General features: G+C 37.6%; 1 protein-coding gene across 1 annotated transcript; it reads right to left on the reverse strand.

Moving 5' to 3' along the window:
• Positions 1 to 727: 727 nt before the first annotated feature.
• LOC140235797 (synaptojanin-2-binding protein-like) lies at positions 728 to 10,230 on the reverse strand. The gene is made up of 4 exons (XM_072315802.1): positions 10,094 to 10,230; positions 7,107 to 7,243; positions 6,007 to 6,120; positions 728 to 4,615 (listed from the first exon to the last, which is right to left on the reverse strand). Exons 1-4 carry the CDS (start codon positions 10,137 to 10,139, stop codon positions 4,487 to 4,489), a joined length of 426 nt encoding a protein of 141 aa, XP_072171903.1. The 5' UTR covers positions 10,140 to 10,230; the 3' UTR covers positions 728 to 4,486.
• Between the last annotated feature and the right edge of the window lie 3,837 nt (positions 10,231 to 14,067).

Here is a 14,067-nt window from a genome sequence, read left to right on the forward strand (position 1 = left end):
GAAACTTAGAACATTATCCTAGTCTGACAAGTATTTTTCATCAAGTTTTTATGTACTATCCTTTATCTGTTTTATCTCTCCAAGTACATTTTCGGTTTTAGGACACCACACACATAATGAAAGCGAGAGGTTATTATGCAGAGAGGGGGATCGAAAGTTGAGGTGTGAGTTTTTCTTCAATTTGTCTCCCTCTATAAATGGAATTTGTAAGACTGCAACTGCTTATCTATAATTTTCAACAACCTTCATCCCTCTGTTTAATAATCTCATGCTTTCATTAATGCCTTGTCTGCCTTAGACTACTTAACATAAACAATGATGGAATTTCAGAGCTTGGGTATTTGTTTCAAGTTCATCATGTCACTGCCGGCAATCACACGGATGGCCTGGTGGTAGCGTCGCTGCCGGGATAGCAGTAGATGACAGGTTCGAGATGAGCGGTTTCTTTTTTTCCGACATATGTTTGTTAAAATTTTGTAGATCAGCAGTTGCGATCTTAAAAATTTAATTTATAGAGGGAGACAAGTACACTGTAGAAGAGAATTTCATACCTCAACCACACACACAGTTTTGCATGATTTTCCAGTAGCCAAAGCCACAACCAAATTACAATGTTCACAGTACAGGTGAAATCGTTGGCCTTATGCCAAAAGGCCCTTAACACATAGACTTTGTACACTGTTAAGGGCCTTTTGGCATAAGGCCGACGAAATTGTGAAAACTGTCTGGAATGCTCCTTTAATACGTGTAGATTGTGCAAAGTTTCTGGTGGCAATACTGTATATCGTAACACATACTTTTCACAGTGTATTGTACAAGTGTATTAGAATTTCTCTCTGCACCATAGGCTCTTTCTTGACTTCTTTCTGACCTTACATTGTATTCACAACTATCTGGCTTGCCTGGAAACCAACCAGTACATGATAAAAACACAAAGCAAGGACACTGAGAAATTTTTTTTTTTTGGTTTTTTTTTTCCATTTTCTTTTCTTGATCCGGAAAACAAGTTCTCTCCGGATAACCACATCAATCATTTATTCACATCGTAGTGTTTGTCATTCAGTGTTTAAACATCATTCATCTTACACAGATTCCACACATAATCTCCCGCTGTTATTTTCATTGTCAGTGTCATGGATGAGGGAGTCAGTTTTGTTTTTGTTTTGTTTTGTTTTGTTTTTTTTTTGGGGGGGGGGGGAGGCACCCAATGTTCCTCTTCCTGGCCCCTCTGTACACGGAACATTTGGCATCAAGAATTCTAGACCCACAACTATGTTGTCCTGGGTTGCAATTTGTCTTTATGTGCACAGACATCTCATTTTGTTTAACAGCAGATATCGATTGCAGTAAATATGATGTACACCCTTAAGCCAAACACAAAGGTCAAAACAGAATCAGTGGTACCAATACAACTACTTTTTTATGGAACATTGTTACAGCGTAATCAAAAGATTGTTTGTCTACATTGATCCTAATAGGATCAAGTTGGTATTTGTCTCTAATTCTGTGACATGGATAGTAAATCTTTGTCATCTACACAGGCATCCATTTCCACTAGGGCTGGATGGTCTGCAGGGTACATGCAACTCCCAAATGACAGTCACACATACAGTGTACACCATGCATCGAAACACTAACAGTTACAAGAATATTTCCTGAAAATAATATGAGTATATACATGAAGCATACACTGCTGGCTCGTTTAAAGTGAGGCCTTCATCCTGCTCACTGATATGCCCGAGATGTGTGAAACACTCTTCTCACACAAAAATGATTAAAAAGATTAAAATATATTGGTAGCAATGTACTTTATATGGCTGTAGTAATTCTACACAGTGCATACACCCAGACTACCAGGATATAATACCATTGGACTATATTAAGAAGGTATTACAATCATTATGTACAAAGCATTGTCAGGGTACGTTACAAAGTTTGGCATGGAATTACATCACCCTCCAAGTAGAAAGTTGCCAGAAATATACAGATAGAAGAGTCTGATGAGGATCCAGAGATGTAACATTATGGGAAGTACCTGGGAACCAGTAAGAATTGGGAGGAAGTCACCTTTACGACATTGCTTCCTGTTATTACTCAAAGTGGTTCCAGAAAGGAATATTCAAGATGCTTCACAGATGACAGGTCAAAGAGCATACAAAGTGTCATGTAAACCCAAAACGTCAAACCTACCAATGTGGCTGAACAAAAAAAGAGCAAAAAATAGCAAGAAATGTGCCTCTCGGTCATCCCTATGATATACAATACTGTAAAACCAGAAATCTTGCGGCATGAAACTTGAAGAAAACATAACTGCTGTAGATGGCCTTTTTCCCGGCATGAAACTTTCGCAACTGGCTTTCAATGCATTGTGTATCTTTGTTCCTCCAAAAACTCTTTTAAAGTTTCATGCACGTGAACATTTCTTTGTTTTACAGGACTTCGTAGATCATGCAAATATCTTCACAGTGGTTAGCAAAGCAGTTTAAAATAGCACAGTCACTGCAGTTTCATTGGAAGCAACTGTGTAACAGCCTTTCAGCTGTCAGTACTTTGGTTGTTACAGCAGTAACTGTCTTTACTGTAATTTGCTTTAAAAAAAAAAATAAAACTATGCAAATCCTTGTACACTTCGAGTCCCTGATTTTTTTTTTTTTTTTTTTTTTTATGTCTAGTCAACTATGTACTGAACTACTCAAGAAAGTCAGGGTCTTGATAGAAGGAGTTTTGCGGACACCACTAGTAAGGGCTCTGTCCAATCCGTTTGCCCAAGGAAGCTCTATATTAAAATCTTAAAAACATTGAGAGTAAACAAGAACAAAAAAAAAAAAGAAAAAAAAGAGTGAGATGAAGAAGCTACTGCATATGTGTTTGTGTGTGTGTGAGGACAATCTGTTTTCATTATCAGGAGTTATGATGACTACATGTACTATATTTGCAGACAGCAGACTGCAAATTCTTGGTCAAGGATGTGATATGTTATGTCTTGTGATATCATTACCCTTGTCAAAAAAAAACAACAACAACAAAAACACACCTTCTGCAAACCATAGTCATCGAACTTCCACTTCAGTTCAATTTTGCATTCATTTTCATGCACATAAAACCATGCATCTACCCTGATATTACTGCAAATACCCAAATTTCATTCAAATAAAAATGACTAGTAAAGACATCCTCAAAGGGAATATTTCTACACTTGTACATTTTTAACAGTTAAAGCACTGTGTCTGGTTTTTTTTTTTTTTGTGTGTGTGTATGTGTTTTGTTTTTTAAATAGTGTAATACTGTATACACCATATATTTCATGAATTTCATGAGTCTGGTGCTATTCGCCAATTTAACAACATGTGAATCCAAACATGAATGTGACATGCATGCGTACATTTCTCCATTCCTTACTGTACTCCAAGATTGTGAATTTAACCACTCACGATCTCGTTGGGAAGTGACGATTTGCAAAGAATTAGACTCGCTATTTAATAAAATATATGGTGTATACAGTAGCCTTCAAACTTGAGTATGTCCTTGTACATTTACAACTACAATGAATGAAAACAAAATTTACTATCAACTAAAAATCAGTGACAACAAAATATGAATAAGACTCCATAAAAGAACTGTAAACAATACCAGTGACTGGATATTCATAATTACACAAGGATTGAGCAACTTCCCTTCCTTCAAATGCATTGTAGCTGTAAGTACATGTTTATATGACTGATGGATATTGACATTTGATTTTACAAGTATCTCAAAAGTAGAGCATAGCCCACTTACTTTAAATGCCATACAGAAACAAAGTGATGTTTGTTTGTTTGTTTGTTATTTAGCACGCCAAGGAGTACTTGCACCTCCGACATACTCCATGAAGAAGAAAAAAAAAAAATCTTCTTGGCTCCATTTACTGTCATAACCCACAGTTACAGAATGGAGAAACCTGTACAGAATGTATCTGGTACAAGCAGGTACCACTCACTGTATCCTCTGCTTTGAAAAGCCATTAGACAGCTTATACCAGCCTTAGACAGAGAATGATATGGTAATACTTGTTTTATCATAGATAAACATGTTACATAACAATTGCTACTGTACTAAGGGGTCCCGCCTACAAGACCCAGATATATATATGCCTACACAAAAGACTGAGTTTTTTGGCACTTCAGTGCATCACCCTTCACATCTTGGTTTACATCTGTTATGGGCATGTTTACATATATTTGTCATACTACACTAATCAACCCAAATACTAAAAGCTCAGAGACAAAACATTGTAAAGTGTTAGTTGACCTGACTACCCCCAAAAATACAAAATTATCAAACAGCGCAGAGAGATGGCAAGGAGAGCTGAGACTTTGTCAGAGTCTGTATAAGATTCAAAGTTTCCTTTGTCTGTATCATGATGTCAACATGTAAACATATCAAGTCAAGTAACAAAGTAGATAGGTACAAATATAAATCTGAATACTCTAAAAGATCTGGGGTGAGGCTAGCGCCTTCTTGTCCGTATCAAGACAAACGCTCCCACCACTATCACCACACCGATGACCACCAACCATTGGAGTCCAGAACCACCCGAGGAGCTTGCTGCTTTAGCCTGGGCCTCTTCGTATTCCTTCTGCATGGGAATTCAGACGTGACAGGAACCTTTCAAGTACATTGAGACACACACCCCTCATTACTCTAGGGAAGGATGTACATTCATTGTGAACAATTTACCTGGCTACACATTACAGTACACTATCAAGCACTGGAATTGCATGCAATCTTCAAATCTAGGACACATTGTCGGAAATGTGATGACACTAAAATACAATGCGTAGTTCATGTATATAAAACAAATCAATTGAATAGATTGCACGAGTATTTTGTCACTGAGGATGAAGAGTTACATATACCAGGTAATGTGATTCTACATCATCTTCACATTGGTAACACTACACGTATGTAGTAACATAAACATCAAACAGAGAATGATCGAGGCTTTATCAAAATCAGACCTAAAACAGAGTTAAAGAATTCAAAGTTTCACATATCATCACACAAAAAACCCAATATATCTTATATGTACATATATATTAATAATATCTTACAAAACAGCTGTATTAGAAAGCAAAACATATGCAAATTAGATGAGTTGATGACATCATCTCCTAAGTGTCCCATTGACCTACATACATTCCTTAACTAGATTTTTTTCTCTGACATTTTCATTTATTATTTTCTTCACTGACTGAGTTTTCTCCCAATTACTGTCCTTCATAACATAAACACACAGACTAAACAATACCACCAACTAAACTGTGAAAAACCCCACATATACAGAATGAACTTTACATAATAATCAAAGTTACTGATGCGCTTTGATCAGTCTGACTTACTTCATATTTGTAATTGGAAATAAAGATAATGTGTGGAGAAACAAACTGAAAAGCAGATGCTTGCGGGGGCTAGGTTTCAGTAAAGATGTTGACACTTGACACACACACATGCACACACTAACTCCTTGCATGCTTGACGTTAATAAAAATAGGCTGTATCCTTTGCATCCAATTATAAAAGTCTTCTCTCTATCTAACAACAAATGAGTGCTTGGAAGAAATGGGGTGTGGCTGTTAAATCATCAACTAAAACAAAAAAATTTTGTCATTTTTATGTGTATTTAAATCCTATAAGAGAGCTGTGAAGTTACGGCATTACTGCATCTCCATACTTGTATCTCTGGTTGCGATCAATGTCACAACATGTATCAGTATTCAGCAAAAACATTTTAAACTTAACTAGAAGTTACTATTGTGTGCCTTATTTTAATCCCACAGTCAAAGTTTGATGAAACTTCTGCCACTCTTATTATCTGACTTTACTCTACACTTTCTGCACATATGAGACAACTTGTACATGAAGTGGAATTCTACTTTCTAAAGTTTTCTAATGGCACCTGTAGAACAGAGGAATCAGACCGACCCCATCTGGCACGACTCCCTGTCCCAAGGTGGATGTACAACTTACCCGGAGAACTGCCTCGGCATTGTGTGTTACCAGTAGGCTCACTGATTCGCCAGCACCAACAAACAATTCCACTGCCCTCTTGTGAGGTACTTCCCTAACATTTTCACCATTAATCTGTGAGGACAACAAATAAGATGGAGCTGAAAAAGAATGTACATGGTAGGTGTCCCAACACATCAACACTGTACACTGAAACCGACACCCCTCTATTTACAGCATCGCGCATAAAGAACGAACATGCACACATGAGACTATGCGAGTGTTTTTCTATTCTTCACTGTGGATTATGAAAATATCAAAATATTACTGAAAAACCTAATAATAATAAAAAAAAAACAGAACAATGATGACATAGGTTATAGATACATATTGGAAAAGCATTACGAGCACTTTACACATAATGGCAATAGAAAGTAGGGGTGTGGGTTTCAAAGTATAGCACAACTGAGTATCCAAAAATAACACCTCATGTATTCAAAGCATTTATCTTAGAACACGTACAGCAAATTCCATTTTCAATACACACTTGTGAATTCAGAGTATTTTTTTACACTTAAGAGTAACATTTCAGGCAAATAGTGAGATATTTTAAGTTTTTAATTCTATTCATAGAAAAACGTTAGGGTGTTGATGTACATGTATAGGACAGCCAACCATACAGTTTGTGATGATTGGTAGCAATGCAATAGTGGTAAATGTATTTTCTTATGAAGGTTGAGCGAGTGATGCAAATAGGCAGCTACCTCTTTTGGAAAGTACATTGTAGACATTAGCTAGTGATGATTTGTGCTGGAAATCACAGGCAAAAACAAACATGTCAGACACTAAGAAAACATCTCATGGAATATCATATCTTTCACAACACTTTCCCTCAAAACAGTGTGGGTAATACTGGCAGTAGCACATTTTGAATCTTGGTCTTATTGATACAAATGCACAACTTCAGCAAGTTTTCATCTCCTCAAATTGCAGCATTACAAAGAAAAATGAGATAAGAAAAAATTAAAGATGTCAGCTGAAGACATGAAAAAGCATAGTACATTGTACATACTGTGCGTTCTTAAGCTCAATCATTAGGCACAAGTCACCATTGATCTTACTTCAAGGATTTTGTCTCCTCGCTGTAGTCGACCATCTTTAGCTGCTGCACCCTCCTCTCTGATCTTGGTCACAAAAATACCTGTGTCACCTGGAATCAGAGGTTGGTCCAGTCCTCCTTTGATATTAAACCCAAGTCCTATTGACCACAGAGGAAAGAAATACAGGTGAGTAAAGTACATATGATCACTTATTCTTACCCTTACTTGTAAAATCTTAGCTTGCCATACACGAACAGGGAAATATTAAAGGGACTGTACAGCACTGGTTGAGATGGGGATTCACGTTTTGAACGTTCCTAAGTGACATAATGAGAAACCTCTTATGAAATATGAAAGAACATGTGATTTTAAGAATGATTCAATGTTTATTTGATGAAAATTGGTTTTCAAATGGCTGAGATATCCACACACAAAAAAAAGTGATAATAATAAAAGGCGACAGGCCATGCCTTTTATTATGATCTCTTTGTTTCACCTTTTTTTTGGATATCTCAGCCATTTCAAAATGGATTTTCATCAAATTAACTTTTGATACCCCTTAGAATTGCATGAGCACTCTTTGCATCTCATAGAGTGGTTTCTGAATATCTCACAAAACATTCAAAACTAAATTCACACCTCAATCAGAGCTGTACACACCCTTTAAAATTGTAAACTGAAAGCATGAAAAGACAAAACATGTGTTTGCCTTTGTGAAAACAGAGAGAATGGTACTGTTTATGAAATGGCATTAAAAAAGTTTTTCATGAGATTTACATGTAGTACTCCCATGTAACAATATTTTGAGTACAAATATCAGGGTACATTAATAATCTACAACTCACAGGTTAGGAGATGAAAAAGTTCATTAGGGCATCATTTAATATTATTCTGACTTGTAGAATACTCTACTGTTAGTCAAGACCCTGGTACATGTATTTCATCATTAAAGTAGGGAGGTGGGAAGAGACCTCCCTGATTAAAGTAACAGACTCTATCAAGTACTACTGTATGTCTAACCAAACTTTGATTCTATTTCAGACATCATCTTTATTAACCAATAAATGACAAGGTCAAACTTCTTAACCCCGGGGCACTACTTCACACAGTTATGCTGTGGGAGCGCACCGAGTCAAAAGAGTGCTATGTCTGTACGGTGCAAAAGAAACACACATTTTCACACCTCTATAAGTTACGTATTTCACCAGCAAAAGGCTTACTTTTATAATATGTGACCCGCTACAACAAAAGGATCCTAAAGGCGCTAACAGTTGAGCTGTGAAAATCGAGTTGAAGTCACATCATCAAAATTGGTCAAAAAATTGGATTTCTGTTTTTGGCATAATTCGAAGCTAAATGACCAAAGGAAAGGCAAGAAATCAGCATTTTTCTGGGCCATGATTTTCCGACTTTCAACGTAACAGAAACATGTCCAAAGATTTGAATTTAGTGCCGCAGCTAGACTCTGCCCCTAGCAATGAGGGAGTGATCTTATTGGTCAGTGCGAGGCATCCTGATTACTGATTGGTCGTGCGTAGATCGCTGGCGCTAAGCTTGAATGAACATCGCGGAGGACGCTAGGAGCATGCCTTCTATTGTCAAGTGGTGAAAACTGTCTCACCTCCCCTTGACCATGATAGCGTCAGAAGGAAAACTTTGAAGGCGTTTTTCTCAAAACTCTGATTTCCTCAACCACTTGACATACGCTAATAAAATCATTGATATCTCTGCAACCGAGCACTTTTATGAGTTGTGCTATATATGAAATTAAAGTAAAAGAGTAAGGGAATAATGTCATGCCATTTTCAGAAAATTGTCCTCCCATGACTTTCGGATCCTTTTGTTGTAGCGGGTCACATATACATACTTGCCTTACCTAATTCATACCGTACATTTACTTGTTCATTTCCACACTGATCCCATGTGGTCTTGAAAAAATGTTTTTCTACCAGTTCATCTCCATACCTCCTGGGTTCATTCTTTAACTTTTGAATGCAACCTTTGCACGGCACTATGCGCATTGGCGATATGAATGAGTTGTTGTCATTATTTGATTTTATTGGCGTGTATCACTCAGAATTGAGTATGAGTCACGATGTTTTTAGCCTTTGAACAAGGCCCTTTCACTGCATGCTGTGTAGTGGCAAGCAAGCGAAAAGGTTTGAGTGCCTGGTCAGAAGGCGCCTACACTGCTACCAACTAGTGCAAGTGCAGAGATTTCAAATCCATCCTACATTGCAGAGCAGTTGCCATTCTCGCAATCATTTACAGTCATTGATTTGGACAAAAATGGATTACTAGCGGAACCAACGGTTCCCCGTATCCTGTTGTCAGTAGACATCTATTAAATTGGACTAGACTAACGTTAGGACACCTATGTACATCGGTTTGTATTCAAATTGACGCTTTCTTTTTTTTTTTTTTTTTTGTATTTAGTTTTGTTTAAGTTGAAATTTAGCCGCAGTACAACCAGATCCAAAATCCTATAATGCATGAAGCATTCGGGCTGGTTGCAGTTTGGTCAAACTCAAATCAGAGTAGAATCTAAATAAAAAACAAACAAACAAACAAACAAACAAAGAAAAAAAAATCCAGCCAGGGCCCAGGGCCAGGCCGGCCAGCACACAGCAGCACAGAGACTCAAAGAGAGTGATGGATAAATTTACATGTATCCACTCTGAAAATTGACATATGGCATGGTCACTCATTCAAATATTTTTTTAGTAGCAAAATTTTTAGGCTCCAGTTTACGCATTCAAACTCCTTCACATTTCCCAACTTTTTGTAGAGTGCACACGGCCTAAATTGGTGACAAAGCAGAATGATATAGAAGACTGATCTACCGGTACTGCACACAAGACGCTATACGTAGGACTACACACACGGCGTCGCCCCCATCCCATACGAGTATTGTCAATGGGAATGTGTATGTGGTTCACACAGTATCGGACAGTCAGAGCTGATTAAATCTCAAGGTTTTACCTTCTCTCTGTCCATCAAAATATTACCTGCTTTGCCTCTCAGAAGCTCAATGCGTTCGTCCTTCAGTTCCATCCTTAATTTAGATCCTGGTACTAGGATGTTAGGTCTTAACTTCTCTCGACAGGATGTGCTCTTCGAAGCCCGTCACCTGTGCTCAGCCATATTACAATGAATCATACGTGCAAAGCCTTTATAGCCTCTTTCAATGCCCTTTCCCAGAAACTTCCGAAAGCACATTACGAGTGTATTTATTATATAATAGAAGTACATATAGGCGTAATATAAGGTATGAATGAGGGTGTTTTGAAACGAGAAAAGTTGTAGATCTATGGGCAAAAACGAGATTTTTACAGCGTACAAGGTAAAATTCGCCAGCTCGGAGATAGCTCATGTGCTTATGTGTTCACATGACCTTTCTTTCTTTCCAGTTGGTTAAATAGGCATTTCATGCGATACAAAGAAACATAATGCATCGGCTTGCCCAACATAGCAAATCATGGAATTCGTATTCAAACAAAGAGTGGACTTTCATAGACCAGGACCCCGTCTTATAAAGACTTGTGATTGATTCAAATCAATCACAACTTTACGATTGAATGCAAATCCATCTTATGAAAAAGTTATGATTGAAATTAAGACGGAGAACTGCAATCAATCAATCATAGGTTGCGATTGATTGCAGCTTTCAAGAGATTTGTGATTGATTAATTGCTATCACAAGTTTTATAAGACAGGGCCCAGGTGACCAGAATGGCTCGTCAATCAACACTCGGGTAAGCATCCATTTCGTTGTTTTGTATTAAATACGTTGACAAACATGTTTCTTTTAACCTTGCCAAATACCAGGCTTGCTGTCAGGTGGATGTACTGGCGGGCACCATCTATAAGGATTACATGAATTAGAAAACATCATATAGATGCTTATCTCAGTGAATTTAAAAACCAACCTGTCTCTCAGTACAAATGACCTTTTTCTGCTCATGCGCAAACTGGAGCCCGAACTGGCTCATTATATCTTCCATGCTAACTAAAGTAAAAATACTAGAGTGCTATGACGTAATGGGCGAAAAAAAAAATAATCACATCATCATTAAATACTGAAGACCAACTGTACGAACGTACCTTGAAACTGACCATTATCTTGTAATAATTATCTTGAAATAATCATAAAAAAGGTTGCAAGTGTTTCAGAAAAAATGGTGTCTCTTTAGACACCTTTTTTCTTGATGTATATTATATTGTATTGAATTCGAAAAAGTATGATGTTATTTGAAATATGATGTATTACGTATACAGATGAAAGAGAATAATAAATATCCCAGTGAGGGAAAAAAAAGAGAAAAAAAAATTCTATGAATGACATCATCTGTCAATCATTGCTATAGAGTAGATCTACTATGATCAATAAAAGAAATTGGAATGCAAAAAAGAAAAATATCTTGTCATTATCTTATCCCACAACCATATAATTTTCTCCATCATCTTGCCTATGTATATAAAACAGCTCCATGTAAGCAAGTTGATGATTTTATGATTCCACAGATTGAACTGTTGGCTTATTTTATTACCTTTTCGAACTTGAGTGACAGCTGATACACTGTCACGTATTTTCTCCTCCCTATCATCCTAATTCACTTACTTACGGGATAGGATTCAACTTAGATGTTATTTCTGCATATGTTTCTCTGTATTTCCTTGCCCTTTTCACACGTCGCATTATTATTTTTTTCGATATAGGCCTACTTTTGTCGAGGATCGCTTGATCTGTTAGTAATGGCCGGTTTCAGTTCGTTATTCCGTAGGTTCGTTATTCCGAAGATTCGTTATTCCGAAGGTTAATTCGTTAATCCGAAAATGACAAGTGATAAGGTGTGTTATTCCGAAGGTTCATTAATCCGAAAATGAAATAAGGTTCGTTATTCCGAAGGTTCGTTAATCCGAAAATGACACAAAGCTCGTTATTCCGAAGGTTCGTTACGGACCCTATTTCATTTCGGATCAAAGAACCTTCGGAACAACGAACCCTTCATTTTCGGATTAACGAACCTTCGGAATAACGAACCCTATTTAATTTTTGGATAAACGAGCCTTCGGAAAAGCGAACCCTAGTTCATTTTCGGATTAACGAACCTTCGGAATTACGAATCATCATTGTTATCATCATCAATCATCATGATATCGACATATTGCTGTTAGGGCCCATTACTTTACTACATGTATAACTGTACTGCTACACTGCAAAAAGATCGGTGTTAGATTTAACACCATGGATGAACTACACTTGTGTAAATGGGCTTTAGAATCACTGCAATCTGATTGGTCAGTTGTCATGCATTGATTTTTACTGATCCACACTGAGCCATGCGTCCGGTAAAATCCGAACCGGATCGGGCTCTAATAGTGTTGTATAGTGTTGTAGGTGTACTGGACGCATGATGGGGAAAATAGTTGTATTTCATGAATTTACGGGCCCATTTTATAACACGAATGAGGCCTGTTTCGTGGATCAGTGAGAATTTGATGCTCTCGTAAGACGTTTAACTTTGGAACAGTCTAAAACCCATGCACTCACTACGCTCGTGGGTTTAAACAGTTCCAAAACAGCTCAAAACTAAACTCGCGCATCCAATTCTCATAACACCGATCCACTCTGCCCTCTGACTGTCACTGCTTCTTGTCCAAGTGAGCTGGCGGGAAGAGTCACATTATTGCAAGAGGAGGTATGAATGTGTTGATTAGATGAAAGCGGATGTCTGGTCAGCGACACGGAAGACATGTAGCCAACGGACAGAGACGAATGAGGAGGGATGAGTGTGAAAGGAAGCGAGCCCTGAACATGAGAGGCCGGAGTAACCTTTATGCAGAAGGCGTGCAAGATTGGAGGCAGTGACAACATTAAAGAGACACATTATCTCATGAACAGCTTTAACACTCTGTACAGTGTATTCCAGTTCGGTCATAGGTCCTACCAGTCGTCTAATTCTCAACTGGTCAAACACCATTTGGTCTAATTTCTACTTCGGCTAATTGCCACTTCGTCTTACTCACTTCGTAAAAGTGTCTGCATGGTCTACTATTCACTTTATGTACAGTTCTTGGTCTAATAGTCACTTGGGCTATCCACCCATTTCGGCTATTACCACTTGGTCAATACATGCCTTGGTCCAATTTCCATTTCGTCTAATTGTCATTTGGTCTAATAACAACTTGGTCTAATGGCCCTTGGGCTACTCGTCACTTGGTTTAATTCCATTTCGTCTAACTCTCACTTGGTCTAATGCCACTTGATCTATAATTAGAAACAACATACAGACATCAGCTTCACTGGCACATACTAAGTAAACTTATCGTTTAATCCTGAATCAAAATTCTCTCAGATCTTCATTCTGTAGCCCTTACCCATTTTTTTTAACAGCAAAAAGGAAATGCCAAATATATTGGACTTAACATTGTTTGTCCGAATTGGATGTACAAAAGTGAGAAAAGAAATACGCCCGCTCGCTGCACTCGTTCACGTAGGGTCTACAAACTCCGACGTCGGTTGTATGCGTATAACCCTTCACAACATGCCTCAAGGAACATTCAACTTCAACTAATAGAAATGCATTATTCACCATCAAAGTATCTACAGGATTAAACAAATTTATACATGATATCAATTTTGGAAAATGCAAATATTTGCCCACTCCGAACGAACATCGCAAGCATAAATTCCCCCCCCCCCCCGTCTGCGATTTTCAGCAGGTAAAAAATAGGCCTAATCATGGTCAATAATAAGGAAAGGAATAGTGCATTATAGTACAACAGATGAGTTAACATAATAACGGTGTGATATGGATACAGAAAGTAGTGATAAACGATGTTTTTGGGAAGAATACAAGGGACTAAGCCTGTTTGATTCTGTTATTGATTAACCGTAGCAGATGAGGAAGTTGAGTTTCATTTTTTAAGCTACATGTAATTATGTTTGAAGCACGTCTTCTACAGTCTCCATTGTTAT

Source organism: Diadema setosum, chromosome 1 (genome assembly GCF_964275005.1).
Source record: "Diadema setosum chromosome 1, eeDiaSeto1, whole genome shotgun sequence".
NCBI lineage: Eukaryota > Metazoa > Echinodermata > Echinoidea > Diadematoida > Diadematidae > Diadema > Diadema setosum.

Coding starts and splice junctions, on each gene's coding strand:
- LOC140235797 (XM_072315802.1), bottom strand. CDS start 10,139: ATGGAACTGAAGGACGAACGCATTGAGCTTCTGAGAGGCAAAGCAG. Junction 7,244..10,093: donor GCTTCTGAGAGGCAAAGCAG/GTAATATTTTGA, acceptor TGTGGTCAATAG/GACTTGGGTTTAATATCAAA. Junction 6,121..7,106: donor GAGGAGACAAAATCCTTGAA/GTAAGATCAATG, acceptor TTGTCCTCACAG/ATTAATGGTGAAAATGTTAG.